This window comes from Pagrus major, chromosome 12 (genome assembly GCF_040436345.1).
Source record: "Pagrus major chromosome 12, Pma_NU_1.0".
In the NCBI taxonomy this organism is placed as follows: domain Eukaryota; kingdom Metazoa; phylum Chordata; class Actinopteri; order Spariformes; family Sparidae; genus Pagrus; species Pagrus major.
The window spans coordinates 4,197,078-4,223,628 of NC_133226.1; the positions used below are offsets into that span (position 1 = coordinate 4,197,078).

Here is a 26,551-nt window from a genome sequence, read left to right on the forward strand (position 1 = left end):
CATTCTGAGTTGACTAAAGAATGTTGGTCCTGACATTATTATTTGGGTCTAAAGTTATACCATAGAAAGTTTACCAAAATTAGATAGCATTTAGTTTGATTCTGAATACAAAAAATAACTCATAATATTTTCAGGAGGTGTTCTCACTATGAAACATTTTATTTTGTTGTTTTAGTAAGCAGGTAAGTATTTTGGTTTAACTGCACAATATGTCAGTTTTGCCACTAGGGGTATCTCACTCAGTGTTGTGTGGGAAGGGCTGGCAGGGTGAGGGCAATAGCTGCTGCAGCATCTCAGAGCCGGCCAGCTCCGGAGGAGAGTCTGGTGCAGAGCCTGACCCTCTGGAGGAATAAACACCCGGAGTCACATCAGATTCTGCTGATCTAGAGCCGCTCACTGACGAGAGGAGAGCTCAGAGATGACTTTTTAACTTTTGGGATTAAAAAGTGGATTTATCTTCACTCCTGTTTATCAATCTGACTGCAGCAGTGATCCGCAGAGGTTATATTGTTTATGTTCTGTAATGTTGACTGCTGACTGGAGCTGGAGGGGAAATGTACTTAACTTCATAAAGGTAACGTCACAGAGAGGAGAGGGGGAAAAGAAGAGAGAGAACCAGAGTCTCTGCTGAGTGCTGACTTCACTCAGAGGTTGACCTCATTTCTAGACACACACACAGACACACACCCTCACTGTGTGCCATTGCTCGCTAGTTTACGCTTAATGTGCAGTAATCTCAGAGCGAATATATACTTGCATGAGTAGCACAAATAAACACATAATCCCGCAGTCAAACTCATTACACTGGTACTGAACACACCATTAAACAACCACTGCTGATGGAAATCTAAGTACGTGACTCAGGCACAAATGTGAGAACAGGAGAACAACTGAAACACACTGTGGATTTCTCTGGTTTGAACATTGTAGGAAACTTTTGGGATGAACACAACTCAACAACAAATAGAACAAAGGTAGAGTAGTTTTTACACATTTTAATTCATCAATCTTACATATTATATCTTTAAAATAAAATTTTGGTTATCAGTGCTTCTATTAAGATGTACATGATTACTGCTGGCCCCAGGAAACTTGCCGCCCTTTATCCACTCATGGGCGGCCCTGTGTGGGGCAGCAGGACAATCTGTCAACACAACACTGACATATTACCATCATATAATGTTGATATGGTGAACAGCTGTCTATATGCAGAACACATGGCCCAACATCTGCATTTATTTTGCATTGTGTGATGAATTTAAGTCCAATATTCATTTGGTCTCCACCACCTCCTGAAACAACTATCTGGCTCTTTAGCTGCTAAACACATCACTGTGTTCAGCTCACTGTGTCTGCTGTTTAATGCTTTTTGTTTTTTCTACTTAAACACATCGAACTTTTTCAACCTTTTTCATCTATGAACACTCTCAGGTCAAATTTTACAAGTACAGTATATACTGTACAGTTTTGAAGGTGCACAAATGGGGATTTTTGACATTAAAGAAAAAAAATAGAAAGTTAATTTTTCTCTAAATTGGTAACTTCGCATAATCATTCTTATATGTACTATGATCTTTCTGTATGTAGGAATGTCTTCAGTCAATGGCATGTACTAAAAGGCAAACAAAAAAACAAAAATAACCTCAGTAATGTATTTCTGTAATACACTATATCATGTTCACAGTTCTGATTCGCTTAAACAGCCTAAGATTATATTTGCACCTACAAAGTATAAATTTCTCATCAACATTTTTACAGAAATAACAAGTCATTCATAGAGGAATGTGTGAAAAATAATTTTGTGTGAAAAAGAAAAAGAGGAACATATTTTCCCTCACACATTAAAATGCCTATGTTCAGCATTACAGAAGCATTCTTTACTATTTGAGTCCAAGTATTCAGAAAAGACAGCATCTCATTAACATACTGTAACAGATATCACAAATAAGGCACCTTAAAACTAACACCTTCAGACTCCACTGTAGTTACGATTTATCAGACAGAAAGAAGGAACATCAAGAACATCATTATTAAAATATCAATATCAACTGATGATGTTAAACATACAGTAAACGATTTAGGGGGGATAGTTTTGACTATAAATGTGAGGGAAGATATGACAGGAAATAACGACACAGATACTGTAGGTTTTCCTCTGATCACAGCACTCACAGATCTAAGGTCCATTAACACCAAAAGTAGCTTGGTGATATGACTCTTTGTGAAATAGGTCAGGGCAGTAAAAAGCGTATAAAGCTTTCAATCAAAAATCAAGGCACACGCATAAATAATCTGGCTCACTGCTAACCGGCTATGAGTACCTACACTGTGTCTACAGGTCGTAGAAGTCGACGTGAGCTCCTGATGTGTAGGTGTCTTCCAGCAGCAGCTTCATCAGCTTGGCACAGGATGCCTCACAGCTGAGCAGCTGGCTCTGAGCAAACATGTCTGTGAAAGACTTCCTGAGGCTGAGATCAGCTGTTGTGGATCTGGCCACCGTCTGCATAGCTGTGTCCAGAGGGCCTGGTTCAGTACAGAGGACACAGAAATGAATGAGGTTCAAGAGTTCAAACAAGACAAAGAGATCATGGTTGGAATGGACAGAATGCACACATTTGTCTGGTTAGTACAGAGGAGCTGTGGAGTGTTTATTACTGGTTATTGTCTGCTTGAGGTGTACATTTAATTCTTTTTTATTCTTTAATTGGTGATTTAGTTCACAAAACAAACCAGTGCACACAGAACAACAACAAATAAAACAACTTTAAACAACAACAAGGAAGACAAGGCGATCAACGCTGGGCAGAAAAAGCAGATAATAACAAACAATGAAACATAAAGTGTCCAGAGGGAGTGATTATAGAGGTTAGGCAGAGTATACAGTATGTGAATTAAGTGTGTTTAAGTATGTTTGGAAATGTGTGTGAGTGGCAGTGACATGTATTAGTGTGTGCAGTCAGGAGAATGGCCTCTGAGTGGTGGAGAGAGTAAAGGAGAAAAGAAGAAAAAACAAAAATAGTATATAAATATAAATGCATATAGATATATACATACATACACATATACATACACTGCTCGAGTCCGAACAAGGACCAGAAAAGTAGATCACATCACTACAGTTCTCAAATCTTTACACTAGCTCCCTGTCTGTCAAAGAATAGATTTCAGAATCCTGCTGTTCTCTTTTAAATCAAGGCTGACGACCTTTCTGTTTGACACTGCCTTTTCTTGAAGCAACTGTAAGGCTGTGAGCTGCACTGTGACTTTTATTCTTTAGTCTCGTCTCTTTTAAGGCTTCCTGCTTGTTTTTAATGTACTTTAAATGCAATTTTTAATGTCATTTTCATGCCCATGTAAAGCACTTTGTGTTACCTTGTGTCTGAATTGTGCTATGCAAATAAACTTGCCTTGCCTATCAAAATATATTATACAATTATATATTACAGTTATAATTTTAATGTCAGTGGAGGTAGACTTGAATGCAACAAGCACAAACGGACACTTCCTCACCTGGAGCGTAGCTGACCACCCGCAGGTCCGGCTCCTCCTCTGCCAGGACTTTGAACATCATGTCTCGGGCAGCCTTGCCGGTGCAGTACAGCACCCAGGAGCGGAATGGCTGCTGGGCACACAGCGAGCTGATGTTGACCACAGTCCGCCTTAAACCTGGACGCTGAGGGAAAGCCTTCACGATGCTGGCAGTGAGGCACAGTGAGGAGCTGACATTGAAAGACAAGTAGGAATCCACCTCAGCCATGTTGGTGAAGCTTTGGGTGTAGCGGGACACATCACCCAAGGAGGCTGGAGTGAGAAGGAAGGAGGTGTTATAGTGTGTCTCCATCCTCATACATACTGAATGTCGCAATCAACTAGTGTTACACAAATAATAATTGAAGAGGGTTAAAAGAGAGCTTGAATGATGATATGGGTATCTGTGCATATAAGCAGGTCAAATCTGAATGTTACCGCAGAGCAGGGTGCCCAAACTGAAGCTTAATGCTGGCCATGGGCTGAAGAAAGCTTTACTGCATTGTTAATATGCTAAATGATGCACAGAAATTTAGAGTCTTCTCTCTGATGGTCTCTGGTTTGCTGATGAAGGTCATATAGAGGCATCAGTGTTACATTGAGTTTTTCATAACCAGATAAAAGTTCCTAGCAGTATGTTTAAAGAGCATTTTACCTCAAAAATAAAACAGCATGACCAGCAATTTATATTTACATTGTAGTAGTATTATTATTATCATTATTGTGATTATCATTATTATTATTATCAGCTAAGAACATCCGGCGGGCCCAATCATTGGTCAGAGCATTAAAGTGTAGTTTCATCCAAATGAAAGAAAAACTACAGGTTTTTCTCACTTACCTCTCTTTTAATATCCATCAGCGCAAGTGATTTTTTGTATTTGTCCAGGTTTAGAGGTACTGATCCCTCTAGATTGCTACAGAAACCTCAGAGGTGAATGGGACTTACACATTTTGAAAATGACAATCATCTTTCCAGAGTCAGTTTCCATGTGACTCTTGATAACTAATAGTTGTAATTGAAACTCTTTTCTAACGAAGACATTGTCTGTATGAACTTTAAACCTGGCTGGATCAGTGATGCTGAGCCCTGCTGGTAGTCTACAGTACCGGGCTCTACAGGTGTCTTCTTACCGGCGTTGTTGAACAGTATGATGTGGTCCATGTCTTCAGTGAAGGCCTCTTCAGATGCTCTAACAACACTCTCCAGTCCTTCCACTTCAGCCAGATCTGCCACCACACACTCGACCACCAGGCCCACTCTGCCTGCCTCCGACTCGGCCAGCTCCACCTTCAGAGCCCGCAGATCGTCAGCGGAGCGGGCCGCCAGGACGAGCACCGAGCCCGGCTTCACCAGCCGAGACATCTCCCTCGCTACAGTCCGGCCAAGGCCTCTGGAGGCCCCGGTGATGATACAGAGCGCCCGGCCCAGGTCTGTACGCGTCTGGTCAGTGGAGGACATGGTGGAGGGACCGGACAGTGTCTGTGTGAGCTCAGGGACCAGGAGACTGAACCAGCTGTTCAACCAGTGGCTGCCGTACACTCTCCTCCTCCTTCTTCTTCTTCTTCATAGATTAACAAGCGGTGTGAGTCCATATGTTGTCTTGTCGCCATCTCTCGGTTACACACTCAATTACACGCTGTGGCAATGAAATAGTTTTGAATTCAGAAATCAATGTATGGTAAAGAACATATCAGGTTAAGAGGAGAGGAGGTGTGGGGGTTTGTTAGTATTAGAACAGGGCAGGAAGTCATATGAGGGGCAGTGTTAACAGGAAGGTAGATAGGATCACATTTACTGTCCAATTAATCATCACAGGGTCCCTGTCCTGGGAAAGGAATGATCAACACAAACATCATGCGGTCATTGTTTGTGGAAGGAGTGATTAACAACTGTCATAAAGTATGTAACCAATGTTCTGTTGGTCAGAGACATTTGGAAGACAACACTGTGGGTCTTCTCTCCATGCTGCCTGTATTACAGAGATCTGATTCATCACACTGAGTCTACAATTCTTCAGAGAATTAGCAACTTTCTATCTCAACAAGGAGAATGTCACAATGTCCCTTACAACACATCACCCGTAAAACACACAAGCTTTTCTTCTGATGTACTGTGGCCTATCTGTCTGTCTGTCTGTCTAGACAGACAGTCTGTCCGTCTCTCTGCCTGTCCATCCGTCTGTTTGTCTGTCTGTCTGTCTGTCTGTCTGCCTTACTGTCTGTCACATAAAATAGTAAATACAGAACCAAGTGATGCAGGAGGCTTCTCTTATGTCCCACACCCTTTATAGTAAAACTAATGGGCCATATCTCATGCTACTTTTATCAGCCTCTGTGTTCCCAACTGTAATTTTGACTCCTTTGGTGGAAGTGTTCTCGGGCCCGCCTATGCAAACATCTGAAGACATTTTCAAATTGGGTCAGACTATTTTGGCTGAAGGCTGACTTTTTCTTATCATACTATATTTAGCCTTTGAATAGAATAAGCAATAAAAATGTAGTTTCTTTATGGTATCTCAGAAACTACAAGGAGGACAATCAAGTATTTGATATCTATGAACTCATAAGTCAAATATCAAAGATAAGCACACACATGCAGTGTAAAGAAATATAGACATTTATTCACACAATAACATCATTTTTTCTCCTCATTTCTGAAAATAATCCTGACCATTGACAAAAGTGTGTTTTTTAAATAGATCTAAAAAAATTGTACCGTTAGATAATTGCCCAAATTATGTCTCACTTCAAGACCAATTGGCATTTTTCCTCATCACACCAATAATAGTTTGGGTGCACAATTGGGTTAAATTCCAGATGCCCTCTAGACATGTTCTGTAACAAGTAAAAACAGATTGCTTTGAATATTAGTGTCTGATGGGTTTTTTCCACAAAAATAGTCCATTAACCCAGTTAAAAATCATAAAATAACATCTCCTCCACCTTCCTCACTGATAAATTGTCATGACCCTGGTCATATGTGTTGCTGCTAATCTCCCTCTCTTCACCTCAGTGTTTGTATGTGTGTGTGAGAGAGTGTGCGTGTGCGTGTGTGTGCATGTACTATTGGTGTGTTTGAACTGAGGTGGAAACAGGTTGAGTCTCCTGATGGGTCACCTCGAGGTGCTTGCTCCCTCTGGATTGGACTGGAGAGATGACAACAGCTTTCTTAAACCCCAGCTGATGACCCTCCTCCTCCTTTCTCTTCCACTCCTAAAAGAGCACACTCACACTTGGCCCAGTTGCTCTGTACCGTGCTGAAACACGATTGTCCCTTCTCACCAGTCCCCCGCTCTCTTCTTTATTGGTTAGGAGATTAGGGAAGTTATTTAGCTTCCTGCCTGCCATCTCGTGCATTTGGGTCCAACTTCCCTGCTCCAGTGTGACTCGACCAGCCATGGACCCAGCAGAGACTTGCCTCCCTTGGTTTCAGCCTCTCATTCAGAATCAGAAGTCCTTTATTTGTCCCGGGAAAATTTCTGTGTCACAGCAGCCAAACATCAGGAATATTACAATAACAATAATAAAAGTAAAAAATATACAATATAATAAAATAAAAAGATAAGAAATAGAATAGACTCGTATATACATAATATTTACAATATGAACAGTGTAATTATACACAGTGTGGCCAGTGCATTTTTATTTACAAATAATAAATATGGGTCATAAAAATTGTCCAGTTAGTTCAAACCAAAGTGAGAATGAGAACGGGATATGTGTAGAGTTTGAGTGCACATGTGAGGTCTACTGGGAGCATTGCTGGTTGTACAGTCTAACAGCAGCAGGAAGGAAGGACCTGCGATACCTCTCCTTCACACACTTGGACCTGCGATATCTCTCCTTCACACACTTGGGGTGTATCAGTCTATCGCTGAGGGAGCTGCCCAGTGCTGTGATAGTGACCTGCAGGGGGTGGGACTCACAGCTTATCCATCATCCTGCTCTCTCCCACCACTTGCACTGGGTCAAGAGGGCATCCCAGGATAGAGCTGGCCTTCTTGATAAGTTTATCAAGTCATCCTCAAGACTCTGATAGTGAGTATATTGTCAAGGTTTTCCAATCCATCCATGAGGAGGATCAAGCCCTGGCCACAAGAACAGAACAGCCACTAACTAACTTCATTGGAAACACTTTGCACTGATGCTGCTTTTAATTATTGATGCTGCTTTTACGTATTTATTTTTTTTCTGTTCTATATATTTGTCTATTAGTCTTTCCCTTACATTCTGTTTACTGTTACATGTCTTTTATTTTATTTACATTTACTGTAGAGTGAATGCCAAATATGGTTTTGCTGTACCTACGTAGGTATAATAACAATAAAGAAATCTTGAGTCAAGCCTGCTCAACATCTCTGCCAATGTCCTGCTAGCTCAGTGCCCCTGCCGCCATCCTACCGGTTCTGACTTCAGGGGGTTCCAGGTCCAACTAGTTGTGTTAATCGCCACTCAATACTTTCTGACTTCCTTACTCTGTGGCTCTCAAACTGAAGTCTGGTTTGTGATGGAGATATACAGCTTGAAAAGCAAATCATATATATATGGTTTCATTTTTCAAATTAATTCCTCAAGTAGCTTCTGACAATAGTTTTTTATCAAACATTCTGAACCTGCTTCATGACACTATTGCCCCTGTATTTTATTTTAGTTATTTAACCTTTATTTAAATCTTGAGGGGATCATTGAGGGCAAGCCCTCATTTACAATGATGTCGAGAGCACAGGGGAACAAAGAGACAAACAACAACAAAAACTAACATTGTTAAAAACTGTTACATTCAAAAGCAGAGTAGCTGGAAATCATATTTTTAAATCATATTTTTAAATTGGTCCATGGAAACGATTGTGTTGAGTTTGAGTGTCTGTTGTAAAGTATTCCAGGACGATGCAGCAGAGTAACTGAAAGCATTTTTACCAAATTCAGTGTTAATCTAGGGAACGTTGAGCATAAAGTAATCACTTGAACGTGTTGAAAAGTTACTATGAGACCTATTTAATAAAGTGCTGATGTATGATGGCGTGTTGCCTTTCAAGACTTTATAGATGAAAGTGAACCAGTGCATGTCTCGTCTCGTGGACAAAGGTGCCCATCCAACCTTTTCATATAAAGTGCAATGATGGGTGGAGTAGCTGTAACCAGTAATGAATCTAAGTGCAGAGTGATACACTGAGTCCAGTGGTTTTAGAGTGGAGACAGAGGCATGTCTATAGATGATGTCACCATAATCTAGAACTGATAAAAAGACTGCTTGGATGAGTTGTTTCCTGCAGGGCAAGGGGAAATTGGTTTCTGATCCAACCAGATGCCTAGATATTTGTACTCTGTAACTCTGTCAATATTGTGTCCTGATAGTGTGGTGATATGTAAACCATCATCTTTGAGGTTTCTTGCTCTTATCTGCATTAAGGACTAATTTCAGGTTGAGAAGTGGCCGTTGTAAAGTGTCAAAGGCTTGCTGACTGTGGGGTGTTGGAAGTGCAGTACAGAACTGTGTCATCTGCGTAGAGATGGGCGTTACAATCTGTTATGTAGGATGTAATTTTATTGATATAAATGGTGAACAGGACAGGACCCAGTGTTGAGCCTTGTTGAACCCCCTTTGTTAATGATAAAAAGCAGATTGATAGTTTTCGAGAGTTACACACTGCTGTCGATGAGATAGCTAATTGTGAAACCATGTTTGGGAACTGGAATTGAATCCGATATCTTTCAGTGTTTGTAGAAGCAGAGCATGGTCAACGGTGTCAAATGCTTTGGTTAGGTCGATAAATAGGACTGCACAGTATTTACCCTTATCCATAGCACATATGATGTCATTTGTGACTGATGTAACTGCAGTAGTAGTGCTATGTTTGGTTTGGAAGCCGGACTGGTGTGGACTCAGCACATCATTAAGTGAAAGGAATGCCAAAGTTTGCCAGAGATTAAACAGATATGTAAGAAATAGGGATCTATTTTATCCTCACAAGCTGATTTCCTGCGGTCAATGTTCTGAAGAGCGTCTTTAACAGTGGAGGAGGTGAACGGCTGCAGTGAAAACAGAGAGGAATGGATTGAGGACAAGTGATTTCGTGGGTGGCTGTTATGAGCAAGACCAGGATATACCATATCAAACTGGTTTCCAGCAGCAGCAAAGTGTGCATTGAACGCATCACAAATTTCTGACGGTTTATCAATTTGGTGGTCATTAAGTGTGATGGAGGGAGGGAAAGATCCACAGGACTTGTTTTTATTTACATTAACTGCTTTAGATGGATTTGCAAGGGAGCTAGAAATCAGTTCGATGTGGTAATTAGCTTTTGCCTTTCTTAATGCAGTAGTGCATGTATTTCTAAGTCTAAGTCTAAATGTTGACCAATGAGCTGCTTCATCAGTAAACCTTGCTTGGGCCTAGGCTTTGTCTCTTGTCTTCAGCATCAATGCTAAGTCAGTGGAGAACCAGGGGCTTGATCTGTTTTTGACCCTAAGCTTTTTAAAGGGTGGGTGTTTATCAATGGTTGACAGAAAGGATTTTGTAAAGTAGTCCAGAGGTAGGTCCAGGTGTGATATTTCACATGTGTGATGTATATTACTTGTAGCAAGGTCACAGCCTTCTCGTTCAATTGTTTGAGATTCCTTTTAATAATGATTTTAGAGTGAGATTTTTTTATTTTAGCATTTCTGACACAGGCTAAAGGACAGTGGTCATGATACTGAGACTGAAAACACCAGAAGCAGTTATTTTTTCACTCCTGTTGCACATAATGAAGTCTATGAAGGTTGATTTTGAGGGATCCTTTAAGTTAGGTCTAGTTGGCTCATTAATTATCTGTGTCAGATTCAGATACTACACATTTCTTTTAAACAATCTGAATCAGTGTTACTTTATTCACTTATTTCAACCATTTGATTTTTCACATGGAGCGATGATCTGTCAGGAAGGGACACTGGTCTTCACAGTGTGTGCACTCTGCACTCGTGTTTCATTTGATACACTATGATGTACAGCTATTTTACTGGACAGTTATGTTATTTTTTAAATAAAGTAAGTGATAGGGACAAACAAAAATATGCATACTGTATGAGAACAATTTAGAAAATACAGTTTATTTAACCAACTGAAACAACCCCTGACTTTTCAACAAAAGAGAGACAGGCCAGAAAGGTTTTTTCTGTTTATTTCTCTGAAGATATAATAAACAAGAACTAAGACAACTGTTCTCACAAAAAGTTTTTGAATTTCAGTCAAGACTTGGAAATCTGTTTTCCACCTTCATAATGAAGTCAGAGGCTTTAGCATGTACAAATAACCGAACGTATTCACTTGTCTCATGTCTACAGTGAATTAGTAATGTTGGTAAAAAAAAATCAGCAAGTTACACATAGTCAACATGTGAATGTGCACACACACATGCACATGCAATTATAGGTGTGTGAGAAAGAAGCTGTACCACTGAATCATAAAATGTCTGTAATCACCTGTAATAACCACAATACTAACCAACTAATGTTGGGACAATGTAGATAGAATTGGAATTTAAGTCAAGTTGATCATGTCCTAGTGACAAAATGGTAAAAGTCTGAATGTATAATTTGTTCATATGATATCTTCAAAAGCAATCACTTAACTCATGACGCCATGACTGTATGGGACTGATTGTACCCTGCAGCCTTTCTGGCCCTGCTAACTGGTCTTAGATGCTCTGTGGTTTATTTCAAAAACACCACTTTAGTTTTTAAATCCTTCATCCAGCATGTATAAAAATCTACTTTCACCTCAATGTCTACATGAGGTTAATATGAAGTTAAAATATTCAATATAGTAGTGAACATACACAGCAGAAACTACCAGTCCTATTTGAAGATGAAAGTATTAAAGGATGTCTTCTTGGTAATTTTAGAAGAAATAGGAATGTAAGAAATTCACCTCTGGGACATGACAATAGGGAATGTTAACAAATCCAAAGTGTGAAGTAATGACAGTTAAACTATAGTTGACAACAACATCTCGCAATTAGGTCCCTACTCCCCAAAACAGAACCAGATGCAAGTGTTTGTACGTGTTAACAGATGTGGCAGATCTTCAAAGTTTTGAACTACATGTTTGATTCACTGTGAGCACGTTTGTCATTTTCAAAATCACTATCCTGGGAGATGAGCTTGTAAGGTTTCTTCCTCTCCTTCTCCTCCAGCACCGAGTTTCCCATCTCCACATCTTTGCTGCGAAGCTCATGTCGAGACAGAAACTCCACAATGCCGGCTCCAATCGAATCCCCTAAAACATTGGTTGTGGTACGCAGGCGGTCCCTACAACCCAGAGAAAAACAGAGAATTGAGGGGCAAATGAGTGGGACAACACGTAAGGTACAGGTAACTACGGCTATTTTTTAGGGTAACGTTATCTTTGACGTTATTTTTTAAGTTGCATGTAACTGAAATGAAAAAAAAATCCCACAAGTCACAAAACTGAACAATTTTGTGACTTGTGACTCTCGTGATCTGCTATTGCGAGCTGAAGCGGGTTGTTCTGTGTTGGTATTATTAGATTTAAGTGCTGCCTTTTAAACTATTTGACCAACAGACTTAGGCAGTGGGTTGGTATTGTAGGATCGGCTCTGGATTGGTTTTCCTCATACCTGTCAGACAGGAGTTTTTTGGTGACAGTTGACAGTTAAGCCTCATGTGCTGAGTCTCTGTTCTGTGGGGTTCCCCAAGGTTCTGCCCTGGGCCCAATGCTCTTGTCCCTGTATTTGCTTCCTCTTGGGCAGATAATAATTAATTTCTAAAGACATCTCATACCATTGTTATGCAGATGATATTCAATTATACATTTCTTTTAAACCTCAAATGTTTCAACTGTTCTGCTAAACTGCATAATCTGTATAAAGGATTAGATGGCTGATAATCATTTACAGTTCAACACTGACAAGACTGAAAGTCTTATTTCTGCCCCTAATGACTTTGTTCCAAAGGTGAATGAATGTCTTCACCCTTTAACCTCTTCAGTTAAACCTACTATCTGCAATCTGGGTGTTTTTATGGGTCAGACTATGACTCTAGACCAGCATGTTAACAGTTTGGTTCATTCTTGCTTTGATCAGCTGAGAAACATTGCCAAACTCAAACCCATTGTCCCAAGACCTCAGTTGAAAATAATCATTCATGCATTTATTTCTTCGCAACTTGATTACTGCAACTCACTTTTTACCTGTCTAAGCAAAACTTCCATAAACCTTTTAAAGTTGTACAAGATGCTGCTGCCAAATCTTTGGCCAAGTCCACTAAAAGATCTCATGTATCACCAATCCTTATGTCTTTACAATGGTTGCCCATACAATTCAGAATTCATTTCAAGATCCTGGTAATCACATTTAGAGCCCTGCATGGTGAGGCACCAACCTACATTCAAGAGCTCCTAATGCCCTGTAACACAAGTAGGACTCTGAGGTCCACTGGCCAGGGTTTGTTAACTGTTCCTTGCATCAGGCTAAAGACAAAAGGAGACTGACTGTACTTTTGAAGTAGTAGCTCCTACCCTCTGGAACTCTCTTCCATTGAACTTACGTAATGTGGACACAGTTGACACATTTAAAAAACAGTTAAAGATTCATTTGTTTAAACTTGCTTTTAAGCTGACTTAAAAGTGTGTGCTATTTTATATTCTATGTTTCGCCCCCAGCTTGCTGGCTGGCTGGCTGTTTTTGTTTTTGTTTTTCTGTCATTTTGTTGTGAAGTACTTAGTGATTTTCTGCTCTTTAAAGATGCTATATAAATAAACGTAGAGGTTTAGCACTAAGTTCCTGGGGGTGAACATCTCGGATATCATGACCTCTTCTGGACCACAGACACTATAGCACTCACTAAGAAGGCACAACAACACCTGTCTTGAATGGGCATTTTTTCTGTTGTTATAGTTTTCTCTGTTGCACTAGTAGTTAGGATGAGGAGAAACAATATTTCACACCTCTGTATGTTTTTAACATATTGTGGAAGTGACAATAAAGTTGACCTAAGACCTAATGCTGAGCTGAAGTCAACAAACAGCACCCTGACACAGCTGTTCTTATTGTCCAGGTGTGTGAAGACTGAGTGGAGGGCAGTAGATATGGCATCTTCTGTGGATCTTTTGGTTCAGAAAGCATACTGGTGAGGGTCCAGGCTGGCAGGGATGTTATCTTTGATGTGCTGGAGAACCAGTTTCTCAAAGTACTTCACCAGGATTGGGGTGAGAGCTACAGGGCGGTAGTCATTAAGACTAGACACAGCAGACCTTTTAGGAACAAGAACGATGATGGCTGTCTTGAGGCAGGAGGGAACAGCCTCCTGTTAGCATGAGATGTTAAAAATGTCAGCAATAACATCAGCTAGCTGATCGGCACATGTTTTTAGTACACAGCCAGGTATATTATCTGGACCAGCAGCCTTATCTATAATCAGTTTAGTTGGATTTCTCTCACATCAGCTGTGGTTACTGACAGTGGCTGGTCCTCTGGAGGCGGAGTAGACTTCACAGTCTTTGAGCATAAAATTATTTATGCTTCTTTGTCACTTGTCCGAAAGGCAGCTTTTTTGGCTCTGGATAGAGCCCTCATCTCATCCTTCCCGTCCTTCAGGTTGAGGAATGATTTTATTGTCTTTTTTCAATCCTGAGGTGGGACTATGTCTGAAAAGTAGCCTGACTTGAACATGCTAGTCTTGAGCGAAGTTTCTATGGTAACTTAGGCTAGACTTATTTAAACCTCCATTATCAAACATAATTTTTTGAAAAATAAGTCACAATCACTAGCCTGGTTTAACAGCCCTCAGCTTTCAAACATACAGGTCTTTATTCATTAGCCGCTGTACTTTGTTCTGTTCAGTGTAAGAAAGGCTTGTCTTCATGAAGGAAGGCTGACAGACACTCATATTTGGTCCATCCTAGTTAAAGGAGAGAAGGGTTTTTTTCCTATTACCCCAGTTAGCTGAGTAATTTCTGGGAAGGGTATTCTAATTGAAATGATTAATTTGGGAAACCTAATTATGTTTCTATGTTAAAACTCATTGCAAAAAATATTCAATACAAAAGGGAAGATGTAGAACAAGACTCCAGGGAGACAGGAGAAGTGTGTCACTAGGTGGTAGTAGCTACAGAGCTGCTTCTGACTGTTAAGCTGACATAGGTGATTGATGTGGGGATGTAAGTTACAGTGACAGCCCTTCACAGAGCAATGTGTCAAACATAGCTGTGTTTGAATAGATCATTTACGAGATTATTGTCCACATGTTCATGATACAAATAGCTTACTTACAGGAACCAATCAACTGCAATGATAAGAGTGATGTCATCAGTGGGAAGTCCTACAGAGGTCAGTACAATCACCATGGTGACCAAGCCTGCCTGTGGGATGCCAGCAGCTCCAATACTGGCTGCAGTGGCTGTAATACTGTAGAGAAACACACAGGCATACACAGATGAGAGATTGTATTTATTGATATCAGAATAAGTCTCTGTTGTTGTCCTCTTTTGTTATTTTTTACCTGATGGTAATGATTTGACCAAAGTTCATCTCCATATTGTTGACCTGGGCGATGAAGATGGCTGCCAGTGCCTCATACAGAGCTGTTCCATCCATGTTGATGGTGGCACCGACAGGCAGCACGAAACGAGTGATTCGCTTGTCAATTTTGTTATTTTCCTCCAGACATTTAAAGGTGACCGGCAGGGTGGCTGAACTGGAACGTGCAAGAATTAAAACAGTTTGAGGGAACAGTGATACATTACTGTGGAGATTATGAATGACTTTGTTTGAATATTATCGTATAATTCTGCATAAAGATTCATAGTCTGACTTTTAACTTGGTTCCCTTTTCTCTGAGCTATGCGATTGCATCTAGTTCAAATGCACTTCACTGTATCAGTACGTGCCCATTTCACCATTCATAATGCCATGTTCTGTGCAGTTCTTCTACTGTCAGTTTAGTAATATTGCAGCAGCCAACTATCTGTGACAGTTATCAGTGGCAGAAGTAATGTGCTGTGTATCATAGCTGACAGTACTTTCAGTCACCAATGAGGACCTCCACTGTTAAAGCTAACGATTCAGTCAGTGATGATGACTTAGTAGATTAACTTAGTCTGAAAACCAGGACAGGAGTCACAGATTTTGTTTCAAAGTAACTCTCTCTCTGTGTGTGTGTGTGTGTGTGTGTGTGTGTGTGTGTGTTCTCCAGTCTGTGTGTGACCCGCCCCTCCCCTGTTATCTAATAATGTTCACCAATCACAGAAAGAGGCAAAGGGACCCATCTTTTAAAACAACAAACATCATATGCGTAATTTATGCCGGAATTCAAATGAGATAAATACATGAACTGTCTCTCGCAACGAACCACATATGCATATTTTATGCATATTATATATTTTTCTGAAATAAGGTCCCATGTGTGCTCTGTGCACTTTCTTCATCAGCAGTAAGTTTTATAAAGTTGCCCAAAAACACACCTTGTGTTTTGGATTTTTCACCTGCAGTTCCATTTTCACAACAGCAGGCAATGATCTGAACCAACGTGGTACCGAACCAGGTGGAAGTTCAGTTTTTACCAGTCTTTCACAAAACAATGGCCTACATTAAACAGGAGAGGCTGCACCACAATCAGTCTGCATTTCCAGTTTGGACATGGTGTTGATACCGTAAAAAGTCTTTTTAGAGAGCAGGTACTGGTATAGGTATAGATATACGGTAGGTATAAGTATAGGTTTACAGGTATAGATTGGCAGATTGACCACTAGTTAATCCAACAGCAGCAGATGAAAAAATAAATATAAGAAGTGCGAAAATGGGTCACCAATTTAGCAGCCTTTAATACACCTGAGTGGCCTGCCCAAGTAAGTCTGTGTGGCAAAACAATATATCATGTGTATGTGAGAGAAAGAGAGCGTGCTGTGCAGTTCCAAAAACTGAAAATCAATTTCGGGCGGCCAATGTTGATATTGTAGCTTGCTGCCACAAAGAATCGAATGTATTCTTTGTGGCAATATCAATATCCAGTCAAGCCCAGAATGTTTTCCAATCAGTTTCATGGTGGAGATTGCTTTGAATGCTGAGGTGAAATCAACAAACAGCATTCTGATGTATGTCAAAAATATCAGTAATAACAGTAAATCGATCAGCTAGTTGATGGTAATTTTTTTTTGTACAGGGCTAGGGATGTTATCAGGCCCAGAAGCTTTACTAAAATCCCTACATACTTTCAAACATTTGATGCAGCCCAACAATTCTAACGCCAAAACGTTGTGGGTGGCCTGTTTGACAATTAGACGCTTAGTTTGAAGCATATTGATGCTTTCAGCAAACACATTTTTATCTGTCGACTGACCTAGGCTTGCTGTTTCCACCTGCTTTATGTCTTTATGCTACAAACAAGAGTAGATATCTAACTTTGAGTTTGGCTGCAGACAAGTGTAACTCCCAAAATCCAGGACTGTTTGTTTCAGCAATAAGTGTTGTTCAATTGTTGAATTGTGACATAGTTGGACATGACTCACCTTGAGGAGGTCCCCAGAGCTGTCACCAGAGCTTGCAGGAGCCCAGCAATAAAGATAAAGGGGTTTTGCCGAGTGATAGCAAAATAAAGAGTGGGCAGAATAATAATGGCATGGATCATCAAGCCAATGATAACTGTGATGACATACATGCCCAGCTGACCACCCATCTGTGTCAGATCATCCATCTCCACAATCTTTCCTGCAATCAGGAACAGAATACCAATAGGAGCATACCTGACAGAAGAAGAGGAACAGTGAGTTATTGAAGACACGTTATGGTAACATTTGTTCAACAAGAAGCTCCTCCCACTGAAAATGAACTCTTACCACATGATGATGGCAACCAGGCGCATGATAGCTTCATTGAGGCTGTCAAAGAAGTCTCTTAGGAGCTGGCCCTGCTCCTTCATGTTGCCAATTATTAGACCAAAGCACATGGAGAAGACCACCAGCCCGAGAGCATTGACCCCGTTCACCTGACCCGGCACTGGGATCGCTTCCTCACGGGTGATTTCCATGATCTCCTGGGTGGCATTGGTTGAGTTGAAGAGGGTGTCATTCACCGTCACCGTCACATGGACCACTCGCTTTCCATATTTGGTTTTGAACTGGAGAATGAAAGAATTAGAGGATCAAGGTTATACCACCAGAGTTTGACAGCTGAAACAGACGCTAAATTACTGTTTTGTGTCCTCCTGGCTCATCCTTACTACTGGGGTATAAGTTTTCTCATTCTTTAAAATCTCCCACTCAACATTTTCTCTCATGGCACAATCAGGTCAGTATTATGACGAGGCATATCTCACCCTCAGCTTTACCAGTACAACGTTGAGTAATGAAGAGAGACAACAATGTGTTCTGTGTGTCAAAATAATACCTTTAAAACATTAGCTTTAAGATTAGCAAGTTAAGATGCCACTTAGAGACTACGGATCCAGAAAATACAGAGAAGAGGAGGTGGCCTACGACATTACTTATCACCCACCTACAATGCTGTACTGAGTTCCCAGCCATTCACACCTGGGCTCACCTAGCCCTAACAATCCACATGAAGGCCAGTCGAGTCAACGACCCACAAGTGGCCCTAATGACTCTGAAACTCAGAGCTCTCACGTGTCCTTAACAACTCTGTAAGGACACTCCCACACAGAGTTTAAAAGCCTGCAACTCCCCTCCAGTTAGTTAGAACTGAAGGAGCCTCTTGGATGAGAGGTGAAACGTCTTCAAGAAACTGGAGCACATCCAGTTGCCTACGTTACAGCACCTAGAAGAAAAGACTAGAGCGTGTGCAGGAGATTTTGTAGTGTATCAACTATGGGGGGGGTTGGTTGAGCATCTTAACCTCAGTGTCTGAGTTCATGTGTGTCAGGAGGGGAGAGAGAGCAAAAAGGATAAGGGGAAGGAGACAAACAGAGTTTTGGAGCAAACACATTGACTTTGGGTTCAAGTGAAGTTCAAGCTGAAATGTTTTCGAGCTGTCAGGCTTTAAGATGGCTGGGGCCTTCATGAATCAGTTACAGTCAGTGTGTGGCCTCAGACCTTAACTCTGGCATGTTGTTGGATCTGTTATTCATTGGGACGTGATGAACACTGCAGGGGTTCACAGCTGCTTGCCACAAAATTACCTGTTTTGAGAGTTCATGAATACAAAGCACTGTCATTTTAATATGTGTTGATTGTAAAGCTCACCTGCTGTGTGCAGGCTTGGACCAGGTTTGGTGGAAACATGTTTCTGAAATGAGAAATCACACAGTGGTTAAGAGAGGATGCTGTGCAGTTACAGTCAGACTTTGGTAACATTATTGTTCTGCTATGCAGGCTACCTGATCAGATCTAAGAAGGCATCAGCAGGACTGACTTGCTCTATCTTCTGTTGCTTTCCAAACTCTTCCTTGGATCCTTTTCCTGGGTGGATGATGAGGACGATTATGATACCAATGAAAACTGCGATAAAGGTCGTGGTCATGTAGTAAATCACAGCTCTCATGCCCATCTTTCCCGAAGCTTTGCTGTCCAAAGCTGCCATTCCTAATGGACACAGGATGGGAATATAGTCAATATCAAAGTATCAAAACATGCTCTTTAGAAAGAAAAAAAGCTCTGTCAGCACCAAGTCGTGTGTCAAAATTACATGTTGCAGTGTGTACGGCGGTTCTTTGCCGCCACATATTCCATAAATATCTTATATATCTGAACATGTTGAATGGATTGTGCCAAACTTTTAAGGTGCGATAAGATTTCTAATTAAAAACATTCAAAAATTAACAAAATTATTATTAAAATAACAGTTTTGATGTTATGATGTCTACTTACTGTGTTGCAGAGATTTCTACTATAGTCAGCATGCTAATGAGCTAGCCCCATCCCCAAAGCTCCTGTGCTAGCGGTGTAAACATCAACACTTCCCTGGTTCTCCGATATTCCAATCTTGACCACTAGCTGCATGGCTAACTGAGCTAACTAACTAACAGAACCTACAGTAAGCAGCAGTTAGCTTGTGATATGCTGCCCCCTATTTGTTTTGAGTATGAATTATACATATTGGCACTCTTCTACTCTTCTCTGGCATATTCCCAGACACACCAATGTGAAATCAAAGCACTGGTGTCTGTGTTTCAGCCAAAAGATGCACACTACACACTGCAAAGACCACAGCTAATGGCCAACTAGCTTGTATCTGCGCCTGTGTAAGAGGAAACACCTCTCACCACTCGTCATTCAAAATGTGAAGCCAGAAGACTCAGCACTGCATATAAAAACCTCTGTTATGATAAAAACGGCGATTTTTGTCACCAGGTGGAGGTAAGGACATTACATTAAATCTGGACACAGCACTGGAGGTGGGACTGTGTTTATTCCTATGAACGCAGCTCAGTGGTGAATGAAGCCAAAACAAGTCGACTTCCCAGGTATGAAAATACCCGGACCTTCCGTTTTGTGGGGCCCGTTGAGCGTGTGCACTAGAGACTTCCACCGACCAAGCCGGCTAACTTTGGTTTAGCGCCTGGCTATCTTGAATGCGGATAAAATAATGTAATCACGCGACTCTTCTAGATTTTTCAAATTTTATTGGGCCGAATGTATCCAACTTTTTTACAGACACCTCTTTCACATTGTAAGCTTACAGGAAAAAGTCTTTTTGGGCCGCAGTGCATCACGTGACGGTGTAACTACAAGGTTTGGTCACTGAAAAAACGGGCTTCAAAGCCTGATGCTCTTCCAGGGGGCTTGGGTGGAGGAGAAACATAAGAAGAAACTGCACTTAATGGGTGAAATCATGGATACTACTGCGACAGGCTCATGAGGCTTTCCCTTTCTTTTTCTGTTTCTTTTCTCATGCACTGAGTTGCTGAGCTCTCACTGAAGATTGCTGATTCTGATTATTATGATGATGATTTGATGTTTTCTTACATGGGTATGAAAGATGAAAAAATCTTTTTAAAAACAGTCAAATTTAAAAAACCAGCAGCTTCTCGTTCACAACCACACAACCAAAAATCTCAACATTTCTCCCAGCTATAGCACCTGTTCAACAAACCTCGTGTTTTTTCTCTACAGTTGAAACATGTTCAGAATTTACAGTAAAGTTTGTCTCTTTGAAGGCTAATTTAGACATTTGTATAGCCTCAGTAATGTTTCAGCTTTTGAGAAAGATCAATGAAATACTTTTCCTAAATTAGAAACTGAAAAACGTTTCACTTTCTTGTGCAGTGTTTTCCTAAGTCTCCGTGGCAGAGGGCACTGCCTTGAAAAATTGAAGGTCCACTGCTGTTTGAATAGAATAGAATAGAATCTAATCGAGCCAGTGCACAGGCCACAAGGATGAAGCATCCTCTGTAATTGATCTGAACCAAATCTTTCCTATAACTGAACCAGCTGGAGTCTCTCTTGAGTGAGCTGGAGGTGAGGCTGGCCTCCTCATTACTGGGCTGTAAAGATGACCTCCCTGTGTACCACTTCTACCAAGCTGTCCCTCTATCCCGGCACCAAGCAAAATCAATCTTTTGTATGTTATTAGACCAATCTGACACACTGTGGATCTTTTCACAATTTGAAAAACACAAAGGTTTGTGTCTACAAAATGTCACCAGTTACCACGGCTCCAGTTTGTGCATCTCATGTACAGTATAACCATTGCAGTTTAGTGAAATAGAAAGCCTCAGATTTTCCAAAAAACAATTACTCAGTGTGAAGGTTGTTGAACAAAGTCCACCTGAATGAAAAATAATTCTGTCTGTGAAAAAGATTTCTAACCAATGTCCCAAGTTCCACCACTTTTTTATGAAAATGATATACTGTATCTCCCTGCCCAATGTGTCCAACAAAAGTTTTTAAAAAACAAAAAAAAACAAACTGTGTCAGTTAAATTGGGATATGATGAAGTTACTTTCTGATATTTTACATTTTCTTTTACAAAAGGTGCAAGGACATATTGAATGTCATTTCCTGCAACCTGGTTTGGGATATACAGTCACAACTTTAAAGTAGTCCAAGAAGCTAACATTATGTGAACAGCCGAACAAAAAGATGTAATAAATAAATCCAAATTTTGCATTTAAGCTTGCTGTGTGAGTGTATGGCTGAAACCAGATCACATCTGTCAGAGCTGCTTTGTCAGATTTATTTTGACTGCTGAGTCACCATTTCATATCCAGTGCATGTAAACAGCAGATATGAGGTGGTGCTTGCTGATGAAGAAAAGACATGAACCACCAACTGACCAAAAAGTGGCTATAAACACAATATCCATCATGTTCATATCATCTGAATAGAAGAATCTGACTGAAGAGAAACTGAATCATACCTCTGAGAATACAGAAGACAAGTCCTCTCTCCATTGACAGATCAGTAAAATGTTTGTGATAATGTGAGAATGTGTCATACCTGTTATGAGACTGGAGACGAGTAAGGGCAGAACCAGCATCTGAAGCATCCTCATCAACAGCTCTCCGGGGAAAGAGAAGTACTTCACTTCTCGATAGGTCATCTTATACGGGCGGAGCGTGAATCCCAGAGCGATACCTGCAGAGAGAATGGCAGTGTGGGCCTGTGTGTCCAATGTTTGTGTCTACATCACATTGACAAGACTCTGACTGCAGAGGCATACACACCTACAACAACTGCCCCGACTGTAAACAGCACAAAGGCATTCTTCTTGAGGAAAGCCTGGATGTCCTCTTTGGAGATCTCCTCCACTTTCCTCTTTGCCTTCATGGTGCGTATGTGAATGCCTTCCCTGAGTCGCTGCATCCTGCTGCAGTAAACCCAAATATGTTGATTAGTGCAAATAGAATGTGTGTAGACTTACCATCATGCCTGAAGGAGAAAAATCCAGAAAAATGTGTAAACTGTGCAATCTAAAGTTTGTTAAACAATCTCTCCAGCACACAGTGTCACCACACAGAGATTTTCTTTGCAGTTAGACTTCATGTTTTTCCTGTGGAGCCTTCTGTGTTGGCACCACCACTGTGTAGTGGACTGACCTCATTCAAACGACGTGGGCTGAGTTCAACTTGTGCAACTATTTTGGTGGGTAATTTTTTAAAATGCATTTCCTGCCTCTGGAGCAGCATGTCAGAGCGCTGTGCTTGACAGAACTGGACACCACGCTGAAACAACACAAAGGAAAGCCTAGAAAAGTTGTTGTGACCAAAATGCAAAGCTTGGTTGTCATGAAATGGTTCAACAATGGAAAATGTCATTTATATAATCATGAGCGCCAAAGCTGGATACAGCAGCGATACTCAGCCTTGGGTACAATTTTGCCCAGCGGCCACTCCCAGTGCTGCAGCAAAGAGATTCCCCTGCAACCACAAAGTATTTTCCCACAGAGCACCATTTTAAACAAGACGTCTGTCAGACTGTTGACAGGACACCTCCACCTGCAAACGAACTCTTTCTGTCATGAGTTTTTCATCCGTGGAGGTTCTATATTTGTAAAACATTCCTCCAGGAAAGAGATTAAAAATCTGTGATGTCATCACAATGTAAAAAAATGAGAAATATTCAGTGGGCCTCATAACCAGGAGTAAACATGGAAGATAGAAAACTTTTTTAGCATATGTACCAGGTGAGCAGTACTCATTGGACTGAATTGGTGCCATCTTTAGGTCAGGTATCTAGTTCACTTTTACCCAAAGCCCACTGGCAATGATTCATTTGAGAAAATGCATTTAACCTTATAATCACCACTATAGTTTTTGCTGTGGAAACATTTTTTCTTTTGTCTGATTAAAGCCAAACTGTTTCTTTATAACAGAGGGCCATTCTTCCACTTCCTACTTCCAGTTGTACCGGTGGCTATACAAGTCCTGTGTACTGTACTGTGGAAAGAGTGAATTCCAGTCTCCGTTAATCCAACAATATGAAATTTGTACATGTTAGCGTGATGCCTTTCTAAATGTCACCCACATGTGACAATAATCAAGTATGCCATTTAAGCTAATAATACAGGTGTTGGTATTAGGTAAGTAAAAACACGCTGTGACTGTGTGTGTGTGGAGTGTGTATGTATGACATCTGAGTCTTGGACTGAACTCCAAACAGGTCACTAACTAACCTTTGGTCTGGTCCCTGTGCATAGAAAGGACAGACCTAATTCACATTTAGCTCCTCAAGGATGTTTCCAAAGACACCGGCAATGAGTGGATACATTTCACTGATGTCCTTTGAGTGATCATGAATGGACAAAGATAATAAGTTCAAAGCAGCTCAAAGTTAGTTCAGCAGTAACTGCTTTGGGGAAGCACAAAGTGAATTTCATACTGACTGCTGAACCTTTAAATTAACTTCAGCCAAACTTTCAAGAGTATTTTTGCTCAGGATAAAGACTGCAGATGTGTCCCCCTTTCTCTAACACTGAAGTCACAGTGGAAATGGATCTCTTCACGACCAGTATGAACAGAGTCCAATAAGTCTTTAAAGGCACAAATGGGCATATATGTACTATATTAAGTATTTATATTATCAAGTTGAAAAAATCAAAACCCAGCTTTTAATATACATGCGAGTGGCTAATATTTCAAGCTAAAATTTATGTGCCAACAGCCTTTTCAAGCAAAAAATACAAAATAACACAAGATATTGTTTGACATTTAATCTTGAGTAGAAAGTTGTACGACATTAAAGGACCACTAAGAAGATGGCATTATAAATTCACCAGAGGTCTAGACCACAAAATGTAACAGTATAAAGCATTCACTCGGCTATATAAAGGGTCAATTCAGCCAAATAACAACATGTCGTCTCACTTACCTTTAGTGGTTTCTAGTCATGCTAATAGTTTGGGTTTCCTTTGCCCAGATTTTGAAATATTTGTTTCAGAGATATTTTTTCAATGTTGTGAGCACTACCAATGATATTCCATTCACCTCCATTGTATTGGGGTGGAGGCAGATGTCTCAAAAAATGGACTAATGACAGCAAAACTACCTGTGTGTTTAATTTTTTCTTTTTTTGATCAAGTGAGCTGATCCTTTAATATCAATGTTTTCACCTTCTTTCATGTTCTGAGACCAAGAGTCCACCAAAAAAAATCAAACACCTGCTGCAAGTGAAGCAACCTGTAACCCTGGGTATCTTAGAGCAGAACATAAAGAGAGGTTGGTTGGTTGTCACATACCTGTTTGGACCGACGGTTGATCTTCTTCAGTGGTGCAGTTCGTCCTGGAAGCAGCAGCGGGGCAGGGTGAGACGTGCTGGGGTTCTACTGGAGCGTACTGGGAGTCAGGAGGACAGAGTGACTGGGAGCTGGAGCTCTAATGTGAAACACTCTGAGTGTGTGGGAAAGAGTGCTCTCCTGCAACTGCTGTAACTGAAAAACTTAGGAGGAGACATCCAGGGAGGGAGGGAGGGAGGGAGGGAGGGAGGGAGGGAGACGAAGAGGACGAATTAGAAAATGATGCTCCCATAATAACACTGTTAGCCCTGTGACACAGTTTCAGGTAAAGCCCAGATGTATGAAAAACTTTGTTGAGAGTTGTTATGAAAATCATCATAGAATTACTTCTCTGGGAAGGATAGTTTGATATCAGTTAGATATTCTCCTCACCTCTCGTCTCATCCACACTTCTTGTCCTCCTCTCTTCCCTTCCACTGTCCTCTTTGTGTTTTAAAGACTTTTCTTGTTTTATTGGAGTCTGTACATTGTAGAGACGTGTAAGGAATCGTTTCTGGCATCAGACAATAACCAGGTTCAACTGATACGCATCATCTCACTCGGGACGTGTTATAGTTCAGGGTAATTCCGCAGAGTAAATGACACACCACAATTAGCAGAAAAAAGTGGAGCTTGTGCAGTAATAAGTGACCTCACTGTATGGAAAAATATTCCCTGGTGAAGTTCAATATAATTAGTGAAGAATACCCCTAAAATCAGGTCACATAGCCTTTTACAAACACTATTCCCTGGTCACTGTCACACTAATGAATGAAACATTTCTGTAGATGTATGTAATGTGCTCGTGTCGGTACTTTGAATTCAGTGAATTTTAGAATTCATTACTTATAGTTTTAAATCCTTCAGTTTAGCTTTCAGTCTGCCTATTTTTACCTGAAATATGTTCTATTTAACGAGGATATCAGAGAACATACTGAAGGTGACGATGACTGTTGGAAGAAGTATTACGTACAAGTAGAACTATCTCATTGCAAAAATACTCAAGTTCTCCATTTACAATTTGTATTGCAGTGAATCAAATCAATATGTGTAATGTTAAATGAGTCTCTCATAGTGACAAACCCACAAAGAATTATCAGCCAACACTGCAGTTCTCCCAACTCTATGAAGCGCTTTAGCCTCTTTCAGCTCCTTGTTTTGGTGTTCGGTCTCACTGTTCTCATCGACTCATCAACAAGAACAGCAGCAGGCAGCTGTTTTTAGAGACAGTGCTCTGACAAACCCACTGTACACCACCCGCTCAGCAGCATACAGCACACAGACAAGGTTAGAGACTGGCTGGTGAACATAGTGGAGCATTCAGCAGCTAAAGAACCAGAGTGACTTCGGACTTCTTTTTACTTTTTACATATTTATACAGTTCACAATGAATGCATGGACCGAGAAGGATGTCAATTCAAAAGTCAACTTTCAAAAGAACATAGAAAATAAAAGTAGAAGACATGAATTACATTTCTTCATCATGTACTTTTCACTAATAATTTGACATATCAAAGTGCTGTAACACACAAAATAATATTTCCTGGATTTGATAAACAACTGCCTTGTGTTCAGAATAAAACAGAACATGGAAAAGGTTCAGCTTTATAATTGGCCCAAGTGTTCATGTCAGAAAATTCTCCAGTTCAGGCCAACACCTCCATCAAACCAGCCACAACACCTCTCAACAGGTTCACGCTCCCATGGCTACCCAGTAGTCCTTACTACCCCATGATAAGAGTACTCAGTCCTCATGGATCTCATCCAGACAGACAGACAGACAGACATATAAACACCTGACAAGGTACTCCAAACTGCTTCTGCGTTAGTTCCTGTTACAAAAGGTGTCATCAGGATCA

The 26,551-nt window shown here is 40.6% G+C and overlaps 2 protein-coding genes across 2 annotated transcripts; both read right to left on the reverse strand.

Annotated features, from left to right (window-relative positions):
* Positions 1-980: 980 nt before the first annotated feature.
* Positions 981-5,056, reverse strand: LOC141005832 (sepiapterin reductase-like). The gene is made up of 3 exons (XM_073477872.1): positions 4,663-5,056; positions 3,511-3,801; positions 981-2,523 (listed from the first exon to the last, which is right to left on the reverse strand). Exons 1-3 carry the CDS (start codon positions 4,988-4,990, stop codon positions 2,333-2,335), a joined length of 810 nt encoding a protein of 269 aa, XP_073333973.1. The 5' UTR covers positions 4,991-5,056; the 3' UTR covers positions 981-2,332.
* Positions 5,057-11,609: 6,553 nt separating this feature from the next.
* Positions 11,610-24,696, reverse strand: LOC141005907 (excitatory amino acid transporter 1-like). Its single transcript, XM_073477969.1, has 10 exons — positions 24,657-24,696; positions 22,147-22,289; positions 21,920-22,057; positions 18,859-19,063; positions 18,725-18,767; positions 17,363-17,643; positions 17,036-17,269; positions 15,031-15,225; positions 14,802-14,936; positions 11,610-11,820 (listed from the first exon to the last, which is right to left on the reverse strand). Exons 2-10 carry the CDS (start codon positions 22,283-22,285, stop codon positions 11,610-11,612), a joined length of 1,581 nt encoding a protein of 526 aa, XP_073334070.1. The 5' UTR covers positions 22,286-22,289; positions 24,657-24,696.
* Between the last annotated feature and the right edge of the window lie 1,855 nt (positions 24,697-26,551).

Coding starts and splice junctions, on each gene's coding strand:
- LOC141005832 (XM_073477872.1), bottom strand. CDS start 4,990: ATGTCCTCCACTGACCAGACGCGTACAGACCTGGGCCGGGCGCTCTGT. Junction 3,802..4,662: donor CATACTGTTCAACAACGCCG/GTAAGAAGACAC, acceptor TTCTCACTCCAG/CCTCCTTGGGTGATGTGTCC. Junction 2,524..3,510: donor GGTGGTCAGCTACGCTCCAG/GTGAGGAAGTGT, acceptor GTACTGAACCAG/GCCCTCTGGACACAGCTATG.
- LOC141005907 (XM_073477969.1), bottom strand. CDS start 22,285: ATGCAGCGACTCAGGGAAGGCATTCACATACGCACCATGAAGGCAAAG. Junction 17,644..18,724: donor TCCAAGCCTGCACACAGCAG/GTGAGCTTTACA, acceptor TTCATTCTCCAG/TTCAAAACCAAATATGGAAA. Junction 14,937..15,030: donor GGTCAAATCATTACCATCAG/GTAAAAAATAAC, acceptor GTTTCTCTACAG/TATTACAGCCACTGCAGCCA.